This window comes from Heloderma suspectum, chromosome 1 (assembly GCF_057233095.1).
Source record: "Heloderma suspectum isolate Gila_16-S chromosome 1, 16-S_ref, whole genome shotgun sequence".
NCBI classification, from domain to species: Eukaryota; Metazoa; Chordata; class Lepidosauria; order Squamata; family Helodermatidae; genus Heloderma; species Heloderma suspectum.
This window is the reverse complement of record NC_139458.1, coordinates 356,581,414-356,604,575: the sequence shown is the minus strand read 5'-3', so window position 1 is coordinate 356,604,575 and position 23,162 is coordinate 356,581,414. Positions and strand designations below refer to the sequence as shown.

Genomic DNA, 23,162 nt, shown 5'->3' with positions numbered 1-23,162 from the left:
TTACATGAAGCCTAAAATGCATTTGGGTGTAGTTTAATTGTCCTATCAAGTTTTAACTGCAAAAGCTGAATTATTTGTTATCCTTTTCTTGTTTCTTTTCATTCCATAACTGATGTGAAGAAGATTCTAGTTTCACTGTCAGTAGCCTGTATACAAAAAACCTTCCAATGGGAATCAGCTGAGTTTTTTGTTTGTTTGTTTTTTAGGTATTTGAGACTGGTACAGGTTCATTTTAGGATGGGGTGAAGTTATCTTATTCCACCTAACTTTTCCAAGACCAGCCTCGGTGGTAGCCAAATTATTCCTTCCTATGAGTGTGAGTTTAAGAAGGCCTTTGGAAGATGCTGGGCTGTGATGGGTACCTCATCATTCAGCCTTGGTAAGAAAAAGATAAGATTAGGAGGCAAGAAGGAAATACCCAGAGAGCTGGTGAGTGATGAATTATGAAACATGTTCACTTTTTATAATATTTGTACATTTGGCTACCATTTTACTATCTGTGGATACGGAGAGTTTTTTTATGGTGAAAGGGGATATTTTGGATAGATTTCAAGGGGGACTTATTTAGTACTAACTTATTGGCAGATTCTTTGGATGTGATCAAAATGCATGTTGGGCAAAGTTAATAAATACTGCAGAAAGGACAATATGTTCAGGGGATTGAAGAAACAGGAAACACTGAATAATTTACATGCATGTGTAAAAAATGTGCCATTTCAAAGACCAGTTACATGACAAAGTCAAGCAGAACCCTAAAGAAAGGCCTGGTTCAGACACACATATATGCATAAGGTTTGTGCCCGCACACATCATCCTCACGCCACCCTTTCCCTCCTCCCTTCTTGGAATCCTATGATTCAACACTTCTTGGTGAATTAACTGGTGTTTCCTCTTATGTCCAAACTGGAAAACTATGGTTCAAGGATTGGAACAAGCTGGCGTATTAAACCACAGTTTGAGGATGATTTAAAATCCAGGCTGGTTTCAGTCCTGATACTAGGACCCAAGTACGGGCCGGAGAAAGGGTACACTGTACTGGGGTCCTGGAGATCCATAGGGACTCAGGCTCCAACCCAATTATGATGAGGGAAAAATGAAGCTTAATTATAGATCATTCCTTAGCTTATTTATGGAACCTTATTTCCCTGTATCTATGTATTTATTATTTTTATTTATTCATTAAATTTTTTAATCGCCCATCTGGCTGGTCACCAGCCACTCTGGGCGATGTACAAGCATATAATAGACAGTTTAAAACAATAAAATTCTACAATAAGAACATTTTCTAAAATACCCTAATCGACCCCAAATGCCTGCCTGAACAATCACGTTTTTAATGCACGGCGGAAGCTCATTAAAGAGGGGGCATGGTGGAGTTCCCTAGGAAGGGAGTGCCACAGAGTGGGGGCCACCACAGAAAAGGCCCTCTCCCTCGTCCCCACCAGTCTAGCTGTCCTGGCTGATTGGACAGAGAGAAGGCCATCCGAGGCTGATCTTGTTAAGCAGCCTGTCTGGTGCTGCTGGAGGCACTCCTTAAGATAGGCTGGGCCGGAACCATATAGGGTTTTAAAGGTCAAAACCAACACCTTGAATTTGGCCTGGAAAACAACTGGTAACCAGTGCAACTCCTTCAGCACTGGAGTGATGTGATCTCGCCGGCGGCTGCCTTTAATCAGGCGAGCCGCCGCGTTCTGTACCAGCTGCAGCTTCCGAACCATCTTCAAGGGTAACCCCATGTAGAGCGCATTACAGTAGTCTACACGACAGGAGACCAGGGCATGTACTACCGATGGGAGCAGATGGTCGGGAAGGAAGGGGTGCAGCTGCTGTATCAGATGGAGTTGATACAGTGCTGTCCGGCTCACAGCTGACACCTGAGCCTCCATGGACAGCTGGGAGTCCAAAATGACCCCCAGGCTGCAGACCTGGTCTTTCAAGGGTAGCCGTACCCCATTCCACACCAGGTCAACATCCCCCAGCCTCCTCTTGTCTCCCACCAAAAGTACCTCGGTCTTGTCAGGGTTCAGCTTCAGCTTATTCCAATGTACCTATTGTTCAGATCTTGTGAGATTTACTGGAGCAAGTCAGAAGCAGCAGTGCAGCAGAACAAGCAACATTCTGAATAATGCATTGCTGGACCAGGCTTTTCTCTAGAACAGAGATAGTGTACTTGTGTAGTAAAACTAGAACTTGTCCTTTGAGAGACTGAGAGATTTATGCTTCCCTATGTAACATGCTGTCTCAGGAACTACCACTCCCAGAATTTATTGTACACAGGCAAAATGGAGGGACAAAGCACCATAATAATCAGGGATATTGTTCCCAGGGACAGTGGGAGCTAGTGCTACTAGTAAGATTTACAGGCTGAAAATATCTGTGAGCAAATGTTTAGTTCTCTCTCTCTCTCTCTCTCTCTCTCACACACACACACACACACACACACACACCATTCTGCCATGACTGGCTATAGATCCAAATCAGGCACGCAGAAATGTAAGAAGTTTAAGCAAAGTGAAGAAAAAAAAGCTAAAGGACATCAATCAATTCTTCCATTTTTCAAAACAGACAAGGCCTTTCTGCAGTCTGGCTCTGGCAATACACTAAACTAGGGAAGTAGATGAACAAAAGCAAGATGAAAATGGTTTCAATATGGAAACTGTGTCTGTGGAAACTGATAATAAAGCTGCCAGATGCATCATGTGACTCCAGTCTAATGCTTTGAAAAGATACTCAGGTAATATCATTATTAATATCACCACATTCAAAAGAAGATTTAAAAGAAGCAGAAGAGAGTAATGCTACACTAGGGCTGTTCACATGGCATGACAGACCACCATCAGCTATTCAATGCACAGTGAAGCTACAGGGTATCCAGGGTGTGTGCGGCCACCATATGGAATATGCAACCCCCAGTCAGGTGTTGTCGTGTCATGTGAACCCAGTGTGTGTGGGTTATGAGACGGTTAAACAACCCTTGCATAACCCATGATCTGTCTTAGGGTCTTTTGTTTAACCCTTACATAACCTACTCTTATTTATTACATTTATATTTATATCCCGCCTTTTTTCCTCCAAGGAACTCAAGGCGGCATACATAATTCTCCTCCTCCTCCATTTTATCCTCACAACAACAACCCTGTGAGGTAGGTTGGGCTGAGAGTCTGTGACTGGCCCAAAGTCACCCAGTGAGCTTCCATGGCCGAGTGGGGACTAGAACCCAGATCTCCCGACTCCCAGTCCAGCACTCTAGCCACTACACCACACTGGCTCTCTTGCCAGGTTCACATGACACAACAACCCCGAGCAGGGTTAGATATGCAATATGGTGCCCGCAGGCACCACAGCTCGTCATGGGTAACCCATGATGAGCTGCAGTGTGTCATCTGAACCCACTCACTTCTGATTCATCCCCACCCCCCACACAAAATATTCAAGTTGGTGGCTAATGCAAGCTGGGACTCATTCTGTTAGGGGCAAGAACAGTTAAGCTATGTAGCTGTTTTGTCTATTAAGTTTGAACTTGCAAGAGAATTTTACTTTAGGGATATAATTCTGATTTTGCAATAGCAAAAGGGCAGAAAAATAAACATTCAAGGAATTGGTCTGTTTACAAAATGTTTGCATCCCTGTTAGGCCATTATAATAAAAACATTGTCAGAATAATATCTTTATTAGGACCAAACAGATATAAAATAGTCAGCAAGATTTGTCGGACTCTTCTTCAGGCCTGATGAAGAAAAACAGCAAAAGGGGAGGGGCATTTGGGGGCATGGCAGAAAACCCCAGTATGGGCCCTGGTGTAATTTCAGAAATATAGAATATGTAATTTCAGGATTAAAATGTAAACTTTTATTTCATGACATACAGGATGGGATCATGGTACATGTGGGAAGGGAGCCATTTTCTAAGTGTGTACTGGGCTCAAAAAATGGTGCTTGGGCACGGCTTGGTGTAATGGAAAACTATAGTTAATTAACCCGGGAAATGTTGAACTGCAGTGCGTCAAGAAGGGAGGGAAGAAGAGGCAATGCAAGGACAAAACATGTTGGCACAAGGCTCATGCATATCTCAGCTTAATAATCATTCTGATGAGAGAAGACATGAGGTTAGGAAGAAAAATGACAAAACTGTTTAAAAATATCCCCAAAATATGATGTTGAGAACACTGAGAACTATTTTGTTACTTTTTTTACCTTTATTTTCTACGTGCTTTTGATAGTTCAATGGGTGCAAAAAGAAAAATAAATTATTAGTTTACCTTCCTATATACCAAGAGTGGCAAGCATCACAGTAAGAAAAAGTCAAGCCCAACACAGTTCCTTGGGACAAGGCCACCAAATGTGTGATTGAAGGCAAAAGGCTTCTGATGTTCTACCTCACAATTGACTCAGGTTTGTCATCAACTGCTAAAAATATCGTGTGTTATTGTTTAATTAGCGACTTGTGAAAACACTAGACTATATAACTTCAATGATACTTTTGCCCTCATGTACACTTACTTTTTATTGGGATAATGAGCTGAGGAATGACAGGAAGGATCTTGTTTCCCCCATGTTCCAACATGTCATGGATGCCTTGCCGAGCAAAAAACTCATAGGGAAATTGCATTTCACATAGACCATCAAAAAACAGTGGCAAATAGTGATGATAGTCCAGCTTCTCAATCTCCACCTGAAAATGCACACAGAAAAAGGGAAATCTAAATAAGCATGATGTCCAGATGACCAAAAAGATTCATGGCAGTGTTTCACTGAGCAATACAAAAGTTAAAGTCCATTAAGATGTTCATTATGCCAAGTGTAATGTTAGCATGATGATGGATTCCTTAGGCTCTTGCCCACCAGAACCAAAATCTTTTGAAATTAATTTCTGACATTTTTATTTCCAAATATTATTTGATATGCTGGACCCAGAGAATAAGGCACCAGATCAGTATGGAAAGGCATAAAGTTGAATCTAAGAAGCAAGATAATTCATCAAATTCAAGGTTGACACAGTTTTTAAAGCTAAAGCTGAAAATGGAAGTAGTATTCCAGCGCATTAAAGTTGTTAAAAACTGACTGTTTACATACTGGTTATTTGTATTGTTGTGGGAATATTGCTAATTGTCCTAATTACATATAACTATAATACAGTAATATTAGTGATATGCCCATATGGTTACTGTTACAACTCTAATAGTATACATCTCCCACTTTAATCTGGGAGGTTATCAGAACAAGAAATGTTTGACAAATGTAATGAAACAACAGCAGCAGCAGTATTAGGCATTAAGCAATTGTTGTCAGGAAGCATGCATTTTCTATGTAGCATTCTGCAGCAGAAAATGAACTCTGAATTAGCAATGAGGCCAAGTCAAATCCTTAATTCTGAATGGATGAATGCGAAGATTGAGAAGAAACTTTCTACTGTTATTGAACTTCCTTGACACTTTAATTATTGCATGAGATTTTAAATGACATCAAATGGAATAGGTGCATTCTTCTAATTCTTTCTAGCATGTTGCAGAGCACATCTTAAAGATCTTTGACATCTGAAAATGCCCCTCTAGATTTGGAAGTTTCAGTGTGAGGCAACCAAGTTCATCTCACACAAATTAAGTGAAATTTAATTTTGCTTGATTTAATTAAAACAGCCCATATTGCTTCAATAATACACTTATACAAATATATGGTGTGGCCACACTTCGGATACTGTGTGCAGTTCTGGTCACACCTTGAAAAGGCACAGGAAAAGGCAACCAAAATTAAGGGACTGGAACAACTCCCGTATGAGGAAAGGTTATAAAATTTGGAGGGGTTAAGGGGAGATATGACAGAAGTGTATAATGCATGGTGTGGAGAAAGTCTCGTAGTACCTAGAACCCAGGGTCATCCATGAAGCTGAATGGTGGGAGATCCACTGTGCAAACAGAATGCTGGACTTGATATGCCTTTTGTGTGATTTAGCATAATGCTTCTTATGTTCTAATGTCCATCCTTTTTATTAATATAGTCTGTTAATCAGCTTCCTAGTGCGCTAGCCTAATTTTTCATATGAAATTGCCAATCTTAGATTCGATTTATAAAAAAATCTTTAAGAAATGTGTTTCTAAGACACAGCTGTCCCAAAGGTCTGCAGTGATGGCAACTGGTACCACTTTGGAAAGAGCTTAAATGATATTGGATTTCATAAAGAATCCACTGGGCGGGTGTGAAGCCAACTGTTCTTTATCTTGCAATGTTTAATGTCCTCCCACAACATGGAATCCAGAAATATTTTAGCATTACATTCCACAGTGTGAAACCTTTTACTTCTGTGTGTATTATTTAGCTTTGAAAAGTGTCTATTATGCAAATGTGCCAAGATAAATAAGACTTTTTTTTGTTTACACCCACAACATGCTTCTATATTTTTCAGTTCCTCCCACAAATGTATTCTGATTCAAAACTAAAAATCCTTGGCTGCACTTAACTCTGCATTGCTAACAGCTGTGTATGTATCTTCTTTTCTCATTGAAGTATCACAAAAGTTCCTATGAACCATACATGTCACAAGTGTGTAAGCCATAAAGTGGAAAATAAAGAAAATTAGCAATTTTCCTCTCTCTGAATTTTCTCACATCAGGGCTAATTATATTATTAGTAGTAGTATTATTCCAATGGAAAATGAATTATTTTTATTAATGTTTCTTTCAGTACTAAATCATTGTTTTTCACTTAACGAAAACAACATGCACAGAGACTTTGAGGTTTCTCTGTGTATGCTAAATTTGAATTATGAAGGCCTGGCTGGGAGTGATGATACAACTTATTGTGAGCACCTGATCAAGCAGCTGCTAAAATAAAGATCCAGATTAATATAATAACCAATTAGCTGGGGTACCAATTGAGGTACCAGATGATTATATTTTACGAACAGCCGCCCTAAACTTTCCTGCCTTCTCTATTGCTCAATACCATGCAGGAAATGAAATTCACTCGTACTCCATAATAAATCGCTTTGAGAACAACCTCAGGAGGACTGAAGCAGATCCAAACATGTTGTTTCCCTGTCTTTATTCACATATTGCTCGGGCCTAAAATTATGCTGGGGAAATGCAGCTATACTATAGCAACACCAGAGACTGGAGTTGCAAAGAAGTCTCTTAACAACTCAAAAAGCGGGAACTTTCTTGTCAACAGCTAGTACTATTAAGTCCTCAAGTGTGGGCATCTGCAGTTTTTTTCCCGGGCAGTGGGGGATGTATATACATAAATACAGGGTGGTATTCTAACTCCAGGTGGGCCCCAGCCAGGCTGGGCCTCACAAAAGATGTGAGGCTACCACACGCTATCGATCATAATCCAGACTAGTACAGTGTGCCACAAGCACAAAACAATAAGTAGAAATATGAGTAGAGTTAATAACTAAAGCACACGACTAAAGACTACACATCAGCTCAGAACATATAGAGGAAATGACTGGATGATGGATGAAGGGGAGCCCCGCTTTTGACTTTGACCGCTGCACACCTTTACATTTGGTCCCAACCAGCATTGGTATGTGGCCCCCAACTACTCCTCTGAGGGAATGCAGTCTTTGACCCCAAAAAGGCTTCCCACCCCTGTGCTATATCATACTATTGGTACCACTGATGTGACATGGAGAAGCTCACCTGATCTTTGCAGCAAACTACTGCAGCAGTCTCCACAGATTGTCATGACATGTTTGTGTGCATTGAGCCTGATTTTGATGAAGGCAAAGAGAAAGTGCAGAGAAGGCCAGAGGACGCAGCAAGACACCACCAGCTCAGACCAACTGGGTGTAAATAAGAGATGACAAACCTTTCATTTGCTTCAGTAGGCCTCTTTATGAGGCAGTGGGTAAATCAGGTACCACCTTGGGTTAGCCAATGGCACCTTGCTACCTCTCTCCATCGCTGTAAATGGTTTGTGATTTCATTGAAAAGCACTACCTCAGAGACAGGGCTCAGCTGATCCTCTTACCAGCTCACCAACTCACAGGCACTGGGGAATGGGAAAGAGGCATAAGAAACTCAAGCTATGTCTGGCCTTCTCTGAAGCTCCACATGAGGTGAAACAAGATCATTCCTCCTCCCCCAAGTCCCTTTCATATGCCAGAGGACTTCCAGGGAGGGTCTAGGTCAAGTTTCATTTTGTATGGACCATTTGCAGAAACAGCACAAATCTCACACTCAGAGCCAGCCCAAGACATTTTGCTGGTAAAGGACAAAATGGTGCTTCCCTCCATTTCATGTACAAAAGCCTAGCAAATCTTACTTTAACACTTGTGACAGGACAGTGTCTTCCACTGCACTGAGGGCAAGAAGTTAGCTTAGGGGGCGCAAGGCAGGCCACATGGCGCACACAGTTGTGTCTACTCCCTGCCCCATGACAGCTGCTGGTGGGGGGAGGAGGAGGGTCCCCCCTCCTCAGGTAGCACAATTTCCTGCATTGTCCCTCCTATGTGCACATTAAGTTTTTTTTCTTTTGGTGTATCAAAGAGCTGTGTTTTATCTGTAAATAGTTTGTAACTCTCTTGTAAGCACAGAACTGAAGGCAGCACAGTTCAATTAAAGGGAAATTTAAACAACTAAATTTACCCTAACTGTAGGATAACAATCAAAAGACATAATGCAGCTATTCTGACTTTCCCTCCTTAACTTTTTTGTGTGTGTGGTTGAGAGAAAAATTGAAGAAATGGCAGGAAGACATGGGAGAGTTACAAATGGATCATTACGACATTGGGACACCCCCCCCCCCAAATGCTGGGAATTATGCAGGACCATTGCATAATAAAACCCTTGTCTGGAAGCACTCAATGACTGGAAAGCAAGTCTCACTGAAATCAGTGGCACCGTCACGTAGTTCTGAGCAAACAACATGGTTAGGATTAAGTGTGCATAAATTAATAGGATAAGCAGAATCTCATAGCAAACAATATTGGGCTCCACTTTCGTTCTTTGGGTTTTGGGAGCCTATGTCTTTGGCCCTACAGGAAGAGGAAATATGAGGGGGTGGAGGAGAAGGCCAACTAGATGGGAGAGGTAATGAAAAGACTTCAGCTTGTATAAACATTTCTGCTTTATTTCTACTTAACTGGGGGTCTATTGGATGAAAGGAAATGCATCAACAAATAAGTACCAAAACAAAATTATTCCAATGCCAGCTATTTCAGTGGTTGGAAAGTGAAATAAAATTGGAGTAAACCTCAGTGAGATAGGAACTGGAAACCGCTAGGGAAACGGCAATGCAGAGGGATGGAAAAGGGCACTGCATTTCAGAAAGAAAATGGGAAATAGGGAAAAAGTGGCAACAAGCACTGGATCCTAAGCTCAGGGAGTACGTACAGTTCAGTAAATAATTTGCTGACTACCATGTACGTTATGATTGCCCTAAACTGAGGGGGGAAAGCCTTACTAAGAGGTTGAGAAAAGTTTGGCAAACAGTTATAATGGTTATGCTAAGCCGCTTTAAAAGGTTATGGGAGAATAGGCCATCAAAACTTACAGAACACTGGAGGTCTTTTCCGTTATACTGGAATAGGATTAAAACATCTGAAAATGTCTGACAAGAAATATTGGATATTATCTGATGCTGTTTAACATATCTAGAGATAGCTATGCAACTCTGTATTTCTTCTCTTTTGGCTTTGCATATTTACTTTTTCTCTTTATGCACACTGCAGTATTAGTTTTAAATATGTCTGTGTGAATTCCTGTAATTTTTGTTTTTTGAAATTCCGTATACTACTACTAATAGAAGTAGTAGTAGCAGTAGAAGAAGAGAAAGAACAAGAAGAACAACTCTGGTACAACATTTTGTATCCGTGGGATGGCTCCCACAGCTATTCTTCCAAGTCGATACATGAGAAAGTTTTTCATTCATGGATCATTCATGCAACTTCCTAGTGGATGATTTCCTGGATAGTTGTCATTGATGGAACTGTCTACAATCCAGTTGCATGAATGACCCATTTGTTTCCACATGAGTACACTCATGGGAATCACTCCAGGATGCAAAATGCTACATCGAACTTTGCTTTTTGTCTTGCTGTAACAGGGGGAAAAAGTGTTGTTTCTCTTCTGCACAACAACCTTTAAAAAAAAGAACAACAAAAAACATTTCTACTCAGGAAATATTGGATCAGAGAATGCATCTCTATTTTGTACTGGTTTGCTGGAGATCTTTTTAAAATGTCATAGTACCTAAAAATATGCTCGGAGTTCTTAGATTTCAGGACCACAAAGCCATGGCCCTTGGTTTCATAAAGATATTATACAGGTGTATATACCCCAAGCAATCGAGACTGCAATTCTCTACCCACTTACCCAGAAGTAAGTCTCATTGAATTCAATGGAACTTACTTCTGAGTAGACATATAGTGGACTGCACTTTATTTTAAAATTACTTTGCTCTCTTAACATGGACCCATATATGTTGATATCTAAAGGTATGAACAGTACATTCCCCTGTTTATATATAGATGCTTATGCATATTATATATGTCACCACCTATTATTTTAGAGTAAGAATTCATAGTAGGAAAAATGTCACCCTTTTCTGCTATTTTCCATTTCTTTTTCAGCTTCTCCCTTAAGATCCCGTGGGGATTCTCTTAAAAGCTACCAATACAGCATGGTTTGTGTAAAAAAGAGAGACAGAGAGAGACATGCAGATTCTTTTTAGGCAACTGAAAAAGGGCCACTGTAAATGAAGGACTACAAATAACATAGTTGAAGGAAGATGGGGGAGGATCTGAAAGTTGACTTGGTTGTCAGCACAGAATCTGGAGGCAGATTCTGGAAGTGCCTCCCACTCACCTCCAGCTGCTAATAAAAAACTCATCTCAGAACAATTAATAAGTCAAGCTTATGGCTCCACAATACTAACCAGTACTAATGTCGTTGTGATCCAGTGCTCACCCAAGTAGAGTCCTATACAGTACTCAAATGATAGGGTATTAGAAGGGTCCCACCTCAGGGGCTAGGAGCACCTTTTACCAGCTCCAGTGGGTGTGCCAGCTATGCCCATTCCTGGATTGAGACAGCTTGACCACAGTGACTCTCACATTAGTAACTACTAGATTGGACTATTTCAATGCACTTTATCTGGGCCTGCCCTATGGGTTGGTTCAGAAGCTGCAGCTAGTGCAAAAGATGCTTAATGGAACATCCTACTACGTGTGTATTACACCAATGCTGAAAGAATTGCACTGTCTGCCTATTTGCTACTGAGCTGAATCCAAGGTTTTGTTGTTGACTTATCAAGCCCTGAACAGCTCGGGGCCAGGCTGTCTGAGAGAGGGCCTCCTTCCATATAGACCAGCCTGTTGTTGGAGGATGATTTCCTAGTAGTGCCGCATTTAGCAGAGATACATCTTATGGTGAGGTCCTTCTCTGTAGGTCTCCAGTACTGTGGAATGGTGTCAAGCCCCCACTTGAGGAATCTTCCTCTGAGGAGCAGCTAGAGGTCCCAGAGACAGCCAACACCAAGGAGCCACCCATATCAGGAGACCTGGAGGAGCCTGGGCCCTCAGGGTTGATGACAGCAGGTCCATCCCCACAGGAGGAGGGGAGTTCTGCCTCTGAGGCAGACGCTGGGTGACCACCTAGCCCCCAAAGAGCATTGTCTTCTCAAGAAGCATGCCAGTAGGGGTCCTTTGAGAAAAGTGCTTAACAACAAAGGAGGACTCCCCAAGAAGAAAGGACTCCTCAGGAGCAAGGCCCTCCTCCTGTGTAGGACTTTTGCCAGGGGGCCTGTAGCACACTGCAGCTGAGCCGTGGCTGGGGCCAAGGAACCTCTGGCTAAATAACCCTTCAGTTTCAGCCTATCTAGTGTTGGAACAACATCACTTTAGCAGGTCCAGTGCCTTGTATCCTTGACTTTGTCTTGTGGTTGAACCTCCATGCTACTGACTCTCGGAATTCTCCTTGATTCTGCTTCTTGGGGTCTGCATTGTATCTGACTGCTTATGTATGTTTTGACTTTGGCTGTGCCTCAGCCCTCTCTTTTGGAAACCACCTACTTGCCTGATAATACTGTGCTTGACCATTTGCTTGCTTTCTTGATTTGCCTTTTGGATTGCCCTGTAATTTGCCATAACACTGAATCTGATTCAGCCATAGCAGGACCAATGACCTCCCTTTACAGACCTGACAGGCCCCTATGGTATATACAGGTCCTCTGCTGGTTAGTAAAAACATATTCATGTGGACCTTCCAAGACACTACGGTGGCCACTTACACAATGCCAAAATGCAGGGTGTGCATCACCAAAAAGGGATAAGGGAGCAATCCTATCGAGATAGGCGGCCGCCTATCCAAAGCAGGGCAGGAGAAGCATGGAGGGGATCATTCCCTCCACACTCCTCCTGCCCTGTTTTTTTGGCTAGACAGCTGATTGTGGCTGTCTAGCTGCAAGAGCATGGAGCAGGGAAGGAGGCTGCTGTACGACACATAGGATGTGTTGTACAGGCAGTTCCACCCCAGAACGCCCCCAGCCACTCCCCTTTCCAGCCAGTCCGCACTTCTCTTGCGAGTGCAGAGGACAGGGCTGTTCTGCGCTGCCTCCGAGGCAGCGCGTAAGTGGGGGGAGTCTGTTCCCGGAAAACACCATATCCTATGGCTTCTAGCCACCGTCTAGCGGCCATAGGATTGCTCACTAAAAGAACAGATTTGCATAAAAATATGTATACTGACTTTTAGGTGTAGATTTAGAAATAATTACAATAATTTGAATAGAAATACAATACATTTTATAATACTGATAAGTAGCATAAGCAGTTCTCAAACTGAACTCCCCTGGGAACTATGGAGTGGAATGATAGTTCAAGCAAGCATGAAGCAGCTGGATCCCAAACAATTGCAGGCCAGCAAGACACTAGATCAATATAGGCTGCAATCCTATATCCACTTACTTGGTTGGGAGTAAGCCCCATTAAACTGAGTGGGAGTTGATAATTATATATCTATATCTATATCTATACCTATATATGATTGCACTGTTATAAATATACATACATTGAAAATACAATCATAGGGTGTCTAAAAAAAGAAACCCTGAAATTACTCATAACTGGGTAAACATTCAAATTGGCATAGACTTTTAAAAAGTTGCTCTCATGAAGGAAACAAATTGAACTCAAACTCTGCCTATACACAGGCTAGAACAGATATTTAGCTTAAAGTTCTGGATATTCTACTGAAAGGGAAAAGTGGAGAACTGAAATAACAGGGGTAGGAAGTACAGTTATGAATGTACTTCCTACCCCTGCATAATAACATGCTGCAAATTTAAAGAAATCTTTAGTTTTCTTAATTTTAGAAGCTAAATGACTCCATTTTTTTTATTTAGCAAAATTAGTTTCTTTCTACATCTGGAGGCTTGCTAAGATATAAGGACATACGAGATCAATTTATGTTAACTAAAAAATGTTTACAGCTACATTAATGGCTTTGATCCTAAGGTCTGCAGTTACACTCTGCCTACCCAATACATAGGGCTTCCTCTTTAATGATTAACCAGATGTCACCATCACTAGAAGTCCTGGGGCGTGTTTCCATGCTATTGGCTTCACTTCATTTGCAACTCTGTTGCAATGTTTCCCCAATCGCATCTTCTCCTTTTCCAATTTCCACAGCCCTTAAAGACCCAGCTTATCATCACTGTAGGCTGGGGCTCTGTGCTGTTTCCATTGAGCTCTAATCAAATTATTTTCGGCTGGGTGGAGTTTGATTGGAGTCTGGGTTGGATCTGATTACCTCATCAGTGTTCCCACCTCCTCGGCCGTGTTTCCAGGACAACGGAAGGAGAAGCTAATGGAGGAGTACCGGATTTTTTAAAAAGGAATCAGCTTTGCTGTGAAGAGAGACTTCCCCCATCTCCCCACCCCCTTTCCCCTGAAAGTCCAGATGCATCTGCATTTCAGAAGCAAGCCTCAGTGAGCACAATGGGAGTTACTTCTGAGGAGACACACATATGCTTGTGCTGGGAAAGTGGGGGGGAGAACACAAAGAGGCAAACCAGCCCCCATTTTAATCCACAGGACCTCATTGACCACAATGGCAGTTACTCCTGACAAGACAGTAATGGGTTTGCTGGGGAAAAGAGAGCAGTAAACATAAAGACAGACACCAGCCCCCATTGTAACCCTCAGGGTATCTATAAGGAAGCTGTGAAGTACTTTCTTCCTAAGGCAATTCATCAGAGCCTTGTAATCCTGCTTGGTCACTTAATCGCACTTAAGGAATTGGGCTTTAATGTGTGCCATTTCAACTGAGGGAGAATCTCTGTAAGTTCTGATGTGGGCATTCAAAGGCAAGCCTCATCGACTGCAATTGGAGTTACTTCTGAGGAGACACTAATGGGTTTCTTGTGGGAAAGAGACTGAAACCAGCTCCCATTTTAATGCACAGGATCTCTATATGGAAGCTGTGAAGGAGTTATGTCCTAAGGCAATGGACAAGAGCCTCAAGATCATGCTTAATTCCATTTAAGGAATTAGGCTTTGATATGTCTGACTTGGATTCCTGCATTGAGCAGGGGGTTGGCCTCGATGGCCTTGTAGGCCCCTTCTAACCCTACTGTTCTATGATTCTATGTGCCGTGACAATTGAGGGGCTTCTCTGTTATTTCTGTGGTCATTGAGAGGGCAAGCCTCATTCAGCACAATGGGAGAAAACACCCCTTGACTGGGGTCATGGGCTATGTTCTGGTGCTTATTTTCAATGATGTTTTAAAAGCTGATCCCTCGGCATCCTGCTCCAAAATGGCAATGAAACTTCTGGAAAACAGGGAGGGAAAGGGTTGGGTCACTGAGGTCAGAGCAACATACCAACAAAGGCCAGGCTACACGCCCCATGGGCAGGACTATGATACCAAACCCAGTGCGATTGTGGAAACAGGTCAGTAATGGAGCCAAAGTATGATGGAAAAGTCGGACTATAACCAATCTCAGAAGAAGCGGTTTTTCTGTGTTAAAATGCGGGGCTGGTGCTGAATGGCCATGACGTTATGGAAACACAGAAACCTCACCACACAGCCAGGTTGGAGTAAATCGCTGGTGGAAACACAGCCCCGGAAACAAGACTAGTTTTTAGTTTGTACCAGACTACAACAACCCAAAGGTTGCTGGGATTTGTAGTCTGGTAGGGAATGATAAAGACAGAGGGAGAAAAAGAGAGAACAGCTCCCAGAATACCTAATCTTAACCCACAGAGATAGAAAAAGTTTAGATCCATACACCACAGCAGTATCCAAATCTAGAATCCTGGATTTTTAGAAGACAAATTGGAATCCAGACATAAAAATGGACAGAATTAAAAACAGAGGGCAGACTAAGACAAAAGAGAACATCTGGCCTATTGAATTATTGAATTCTGGATATCTGCTGTATATTTTATTGTGGTTTTATTGTATCAGTCTTATTCTGTAAACTGTCTTGTTATCTTTTATGATGACAGGCAGTCTGTCTGTCTGTCTGTGTCAATCGATCACTGTAGTGCCTATATGAGAAGAGCAACTTTTTTTTCCAGGGATGGTTAAGGGAGCCACATGGAAAAGGAAGAACACACACTATAACAAGCAAGCTCACAAGATGCAGCAGTGTAACCTGGCTGGGAAACAACAATTCAGTGGGAACAGGAGATGTGGGTTTGAGTTCCATCCTGTGTGATAAGGCAAAGTCTACCTTTTGGGATCCCCGCCAGTCAGGACTGACCCAAGACATTTTGGTGCCTGAGGCAAAGGACAAGATGATGTCTCCCACCCACATTCCACATACAGAGGCCAACTGGACCAGCAGTTGAATTTTACTTCAACATTGGTAACAGGACAGCAGTTTCCACCATATCTGAGGGCAGCGGGCTGGCTTAGGGGATGCAGAGCAGGCCTCGTGTCTTCCCAACACCTCACTGCCACTACCCACCCTCCCCGTCCCCCAGTATCTGCTGCCTGAGGCAGGTGCCACACTGTACCTTATGGTAGGGCCAGCCTTGTAGCTGGCAACAGTAATTCTGGATAGAAAAAGGGAGAGACTGCAGGATCAGAACACAAGTTTTCAACACCAGACAGAGACATCCTAACCCCACAGCTACAGGGACAGACAGAAGATACAGGTGGGACTTCAGTAGTTTTCCAGGGAAAGATTACAAAACCAGTGATGTGCCTTCTTCCTCTATTCTCTCTCCAGCCTCATGTATAGAAGTCAGGGTTTTCGGTCATATAACACAGTACCAAAGAGGTCCTATGTGGAGTCTTCGTAATGGAACTGCACATTCAAGAGATTCCCAGGTTTAATCCCTAGTTATGGACTTCCATAACTAGGTGAAAGGCTAGTTAAAGCCTCTCACATGCACCAGTCAGGCAAGCAGTGTGATAGTCAGAGTGACTGGCTCAGGTGATTGGGCAATGATCCTATTCCACCTAGCATGTAAAATCTCAAAACAGGGCAGGATCATTTGGTTAATCACTGTCCAACTTACTATTTACGTTTATTTAAAAACTATAGTCTTAATTTTAAACTCTTGCTGATTTTCTACCTGACTGTAAGAAAAACAACAAAGTGACAGATATTCATGAATGTCACTACTACCAACATAAACTTTAACATAAGGATTGATTGTGAGGCTGTTAAATATTTCCTATTCATTTTAGAGGAAATTAAACTGAATGACCTTCTTATGAAACTTAACTATTCTGTGAGTTGTTCTCCTTTGTGCCTTTGTTACCATAGTAAAAATATAATTATAACCCTAAGGACCATTCATAAACACTGGCCCTGTAAGCTCATAACAACAACCCATTGGTTTAAAATCCGATGGGTTGTCATGCATGAGCAACAAAGATCAGGTGTGCTACTTGTAGCACACCCGTCACTTCCACTTTCACTAAGCAACCCATGATCAGCTCCTTCACAGGTTGCTGAGTGTGACATCCAAACCTGGACTTTGGATCATGGGCTTAGGGGCTGAACAACCCAGTGGTTAACCCATGCTTCCTTGTAACTGTTGGGTTGTTTAGCCCCTGAATAACCTAGCGGTCCAGGTTCAGAAATAACACTCAGCAATCTATGAAGGAGCCGGTTGTGGGTTGCTGAATGAAAGCAGAAGAGCTCTCTCCTTCTTGTGTATGACAGCCCATCAGTTTTTAAACTCATGGGTTGTTGTTCTGTATGAATCAGGTCTATGTCATGCATCAAGGGTGAGAATTGGGGAGCAGGAGAAGGGAGTAGCAAAGTTCTGATAAGAAATGAAGTTGATATTGAAGATACTGAAGAGAAACTAGATCTAGTTTCACCTCAGTGATCCGCATCATGTTCCTCAATTTGATATTCATCCATGAATTAGTACCAGTTAAGCTTCTTTAACCAACAGAACACCTATCTTATAGTTTTTTCCACAATTTTGCAAACTTTTGTAGTAGAATGCTATCAAAACTAATCATCATGTTAAATTTTAGATATGCCCATAGATCTTCTATTGCCCACTATATCCATTAGGTTATTACAGGAGGAAACAAGGTTAGCCTGCCATAATTTGTTCTTTATTAAAGTTCTTTATTTATTTTATTTAACATTATTTGTATGGTTGGAAATCCCTGAAGGTAGCATACAAAATTCAATAAAATAGTGATTACAAATAAAACCAGCTGGCCCAACATTAAGAAAAGGTCATCTTCAGCTGGCTTTCCCTCAACCATCCCAAAACTATCTCCAGACATTGGTTTAACAGCCTCCTTAGGATCATTAGATGGAAACGAGAGCTGGAGTCGCATCCTCATATAGCACTTCAGCCCAAACCTCTGAATAACTTCCCCCAGTGGTTCCATGTAGATGTTGAACTACCATAATACCATTGACCCTAACCGCAGCCCAAATAAACAATCTAGGAGGATACCATGATCAATGGTATCGAAAGCTGCTGAGTGGTCCAGGAGAACCAACAGGGTTTCACTCCCCTGTTCATTTCCTGCTGTAAGTCATCTACTGGGGTCTGTTTCCACCCCAAAGCAGGCCTGAACCCAGACTAGAATGGATCCAAATAATCAGCATCATTCAATACTTTGTGGAGTTGAGAAACCACCACCACATGCTACAACAATTTGCCCAATAATAGCAAATGTGAGACTAGGCAGTAATGATTAGAAACCACTGGATCTAGACTAGGTTTCTTCAGTAGTGGCCTCACCACTGCTTCCTTTAAGCTATTGGGGACCACCTGATCCATTAAGGAGATGTTAATCACCTCTGAAGTCCAAATAATTAACTTCTGTGAACTGCCTAGAGAGCTTCGGCTGTTGGATGGTATAGCTCTGCTGGACAAAACTGAACAGATAAATTGATAGGGAAGAAGTAGGATCCCTTTACTGCCATCCCCACCAAAGAATAAGATCAAAGATGGATTCTTAACTGTGTTTAGCCCTACTCTTCTGAGTCTTTCACCATCTGTGCTCTAGTCACAAATAGTGAAAGACTCGTAAAGAGTACAGCCAAACACAGTTAAGAATCCATCCTTAATCTTATTCTACTCTGTCATTTCATTGCCCTCAGCTCTCAGAGTACCAGGTAGCAGACTTAGCTCTATAACTGGGTTGAGAATGCAATCGTGTTGAAATCCCAGGTCAACCTTATTCCAAGTGGAGACCAGCAGGACCGCCAGCTAAGCCAGCAGGAAAATCCCCAAGAGACCTCAGAATACATCAGCCTCACCAACCTCCTAGGGTGGGCCAGTAAATTCAGTCCACCGCTCCTGCAGAGGGGACAGGCAGCCTGAAAGCTAAACTGGTCAGGTAATTATTGGCCATTGTTGATTCCCACACACAGAGATCATTATGCCCTAGTCCAGGGGATACCAAATCCACATGCTTTAGGTAGGGATGTATGAGAACTAAATTTTATTTTTTTATTTTTACCAAAATGTGCCCCTTCTGCACCCACGAATGCAAGCACATTTTTCAGGAAAAGCTTGCATATTCCTGAATTTGCATTTGTGTTTGAAAAATACATAGTTTAGAAAAAAATGCCTTTTCGAACTCCACATTTGGGGGAAAAATGCATTTTCGTGATGTAGGCCAGATATTAACAGAGACATGGAATGACCTCCCCTCTGCGATACATCGGGCACTGACAATCATGTGTTTTCGACTATTATTAAATGTGTACTTGTTTTCCCTGGCTTTTCCCAATCATTAACTTATCTAAATGCTGTTCTACTTTTAATGATGTATTGTTTTGTAATATATTGTGAACCATTTTGGGGTTCTTAAAATGGGAAGCAGTATATGTTCTTAAATAAATAAATCTTTCAAGGTATAGGAATCAAGCTACTAGATCTATGTTCAAATCTTCCTGTATGCTCTATAGTTATTATTCTTAAGTGTTGTGGGAGGATGTCAAGTAACTATGAATTGTGCAGTATTGTAGGAAGTGAGATTTTCCCAGCTATATGCCTTCAGAATCACAAGGTAAATGATATAAGGCCCTGTTTACATTATTTTCTCCAGACTTCTCAAGTATTCTGGCTCCTTCTTAGTATTTCCTGACAAGGAAATGCTGTTTTAGAATATATTTCAGCAATATGGGTGATCTTTCACATTTTGTTTCATAGGGGTGGAAAATACCACCCATCTGCAGTTAATGTAAAATACAGAAAATGTAGAAATAAAATGTTACATACATTTTACCAACTAAACTAACATTATTCTCTAAAATTGTCATTAATTCTACAGTAGAATTGCCACCTAGGTAGCTATAAACCAGACTTCTTCCTTCCAAACCCTTTTAATGCTAATTATTTTTAAAGTATATACATTTAAATGAATTGACATATTAAATGAGCAGGGATGGATTCACCCACCCACCCACCCCCTCTGGGAGATGAAGCAATCCTGTTCCGCACAGTGACACGGAGGGATGGTGAAAACACAGATGTACAAATCAGACAAAAATATCCTATCGCCTGAAGCTGTGTATTAATTCAGATGGCCTTCTTACATTGATTTAATGTAGTAAACTACTGTACTATTTAATTCCTCTTACTTACCCCTTCCATTTCTCCAGGGCTAAATCTTGTTTTAACATCAACTACAGAGCAAATAAATTAGAAACTATTTCAGACGTTGTAGCTTTTACATGCTAGTTTATTGCTCACAAAGCCCATCCGCCTGCCATTTAAAATACTTATAGCTTTATTCCTCTCCATTGAAACAATGAGAAATTAATTCAGCCCCACTGTGGGGTGCGGCTGCCTACCAACTGGTTTTATTTGAGCTGTATCTTAAATGAAGTATATTAAACTGTATATAGTTTGATATATTTGTAATCAGGTGCCATCTGACCTAAACCCTACAAATAGGGGCACTGCCAATGCTTACTGTCCTGAAAAGCACAGAATATGGGAGATTGCTTGACAGCAGTAGGACTGGCCTCTCGCTTGGCCACTGCCCTATGCCACAAAAACAACTGCACATGGAACAGCTCGCAGTGGTTAGGATGAAAGCCAGGAAGGAGGGTGGAATGAAGCAGCTGGCTAGCCAGAGATGCTGGTATAGTTTCCTTTTTCCTTGCAGGAAGGTATGGGAGACCTTACAGGAAGGTATGGGAGACAGGAAGTGGAGGGAGATGGTAAGGTCTTGGGCAGGAAAGACTACCAACTAGAGTCTTGGTAGCTGCTCCTGCCCATAGCCACCACTCACTGCTCCATCAGGCAACTCTCCAGACTCCTGGAGCTTCTAGCATGGTGGATCCCCATGTCAGCTTCACTAGACTTAGAGACAGGGCAGGAGATTTTATTTATTTATCATTTATTCATTCCATTTCTATACCACCCAATAGCCGAAGCTGTCTGGGCCGTTTACAAAAATTAAAACCAAAGAGCACACAATAAAACAATACAAAATATATAAAACATTAAAACCACAGTAAACAATACAACCAGAATAAATCCAGAATAAAACCTAACAGCAGTGCAGGGATTTAAAATACAGATTTAAAACAGCAAAGCTAAAAGTCTAAAGAGCTAAAATGCTGAAATGCCTGGGAAAATAAAAAGGTCTTCACCTGGCAGCGGAAAGAATACAAGGAAATGTCAAGATGGCAGTCTAAGACAGACTCTTATGGTAAAAGGCTCAACCAGGAGTGGATCAGATGACAGTCTTGCTTGAGTATTTCTTCCTGTTTGCTTTTAGCTACAGTAAGGTAACTAATTTCTGTAGACAATCTCAATCCAGTGAAATAAATAGGAAAAAGCCCTTATGTGGTGCTGTGTTGTTGTTTTTTTGCTATATTTTTTGTTTGTTCGTTTAACGTAAGTACAGTCTTTAAGCTAATATTAGCCATATAGCAAAATTAGATTTCTCTCTTCACGTGCCTCGGAGTGAGGAAAGAGACAGTGGACTCCGAGTCAGGTGCAAGCTGGAGAAACCATAACAATATTAGTATTTGCAGATGAACTGCAGCCTTTTTGTTCTTCTAAGGGAAGTTTGGGCCCTGCTTTGAAGTTTGTCAAACATCTTGTAGGCAGTCATGATAACATGCCCATCTTTGATCTGGCCTTTCCAGCCTTGCTGTTATTTACTGTTTCTTTTCGTTTCTGGTTTTCAGTATATTTAAGTCCCCAACAGCCTAAAACTGAATACTTCACTAAACCTAATGGAACCACTCAGTATTCCAATACAGTGCAGCAATGTTGTGGATCTATAATTATTATAGTTTACTAATTTGTATATGTTTGATCTTGAAAACTTATCAAGAATCCTTTCTGGAAATACAAATTGTAATTTTTAGAAAAGATGGTCAGTCCTGGGTTAAAAATATAAAAGTATAGCTGGCCTTTTGAATACATGATTTATTCATAGCTTAATGTTTCTAATAGATTGAAATATTTCTAATGGCTGGAAAATATCATGAAAATGCATCTTAACATTTAAAATGAGGCAGAAATAGAATTCTGATTTTGCTTTTTAAAGTAGGTCAAAGACTAGAAGAATTACCATCTATTATATTACCGATGCAACCTCTATTTACAGAATAACCAGGTCTTATTACGTTTAACTGAAATCTTCCACTCTATGGCACACTCAAATCCCATTGAAATGAGACTTAAGTGGATGCCCATTTGGTGCTCTTCATAAAAATAAACATTTTTATTTATTTAAAATATTTTTATACCAACCTTCATCAAAAATGATTTCAGGGTAGTTTACAACTATATAAAAGGGCAGGTATATAAATTGTACATATACTGCAATGCGTGAAGACTGTGTAGTTATATATTTTACCACAAGTTCATGCATTGGAAAGCCATAACTAGTAATAGGTATGTGTGTGTTATTCACTCGTGATGTTTCTTTTTCTATGTCTATGAATATCGAGTGAGAAAAGTGACATGTGTAAAGCTGCCCACAAAACTAGTTTACAATCCTGAACTCTAGACTCATTAATGCTGTAATCACATATACAGTTTTCTGGGAGTAAGCTCTACTGAACTCACTGGGCTTATGTCTTCTAAGTAGACATGTACAGAATTGTGCTGTAAGACAAGGTGTAAGATACTCAAGCTTCTGAAAAAATTTCAGTCAGCATCATTGCATGTTCCGTCAGTATAAGCCACATTCTATTTAGATGTATTACCACTACTACCTCTACTAGTAAATATATTTAGTCCCGTGCAGCACCTTAGTACATGCGATAAAATGTAAACATAATAAAATATATGTGTGCAACTTGTGACAAGTGAACAATGGGTGCACATTAAGCAGAAAATATCTCCATTCCTTTCGGCAGCACCTAGCACGTAAGCAGCACCTAGTTAAAGCATGCATACATTCTACTAGAATCAAGACACTTAGAGGGGATGCCTTGCTATTAGTATCTTCCCTACAAGATACAAACCTGCACAGGAACGAACCACAGGAACTATGAAAGCAATGTTTATACACTGGTATGAAAAGAGTAATACTTCTATATTTGATCAACAGTTAGTAACTGTCAAATGTGTTTATATCCATTGAGATGCCAAAGACCTCTTTCTCCCTCAACCTAGTAAATATAAGTGGCAGGCCTGATATTTATTGTCAAGGGAGAAGTAGTTGGAATAACACCAGAGATTGCAGGGCAAAGATAGCCAAACCTTCTCATCCTAGCAGGCATATAAGAGGCATAAACTGGTAAGTTTTCAAGTG

At 41.2% G+C, this 23,162-nt stretch overlaps 1 protein-coding gene across 2 annotated transcripts in view; it reads right to left on the bottom strand.

Annotated features, from left to right (window-relative positions):
* PACRG (parkin coregulated) overlaps positions 1 to 23,162 on the bottom strand; it is a 386,078-nt gene that overhangs the window by 181,096 nt on the left and 181,820 nt on the right. For both annotated transcript variants that reach the window (XM_084827984.1, XM_084827983.1), the window contains exon 3: positions 4,500 to 4,671. In XM_084827984.1, the coding sequence (XP_084684110.1) occupies positions 4,500 to 4,671 (172 nt within the window). The remainder of the gene's footprint in view (positions 1 to 4,499; positions 4,672 to 23,162) is intronic.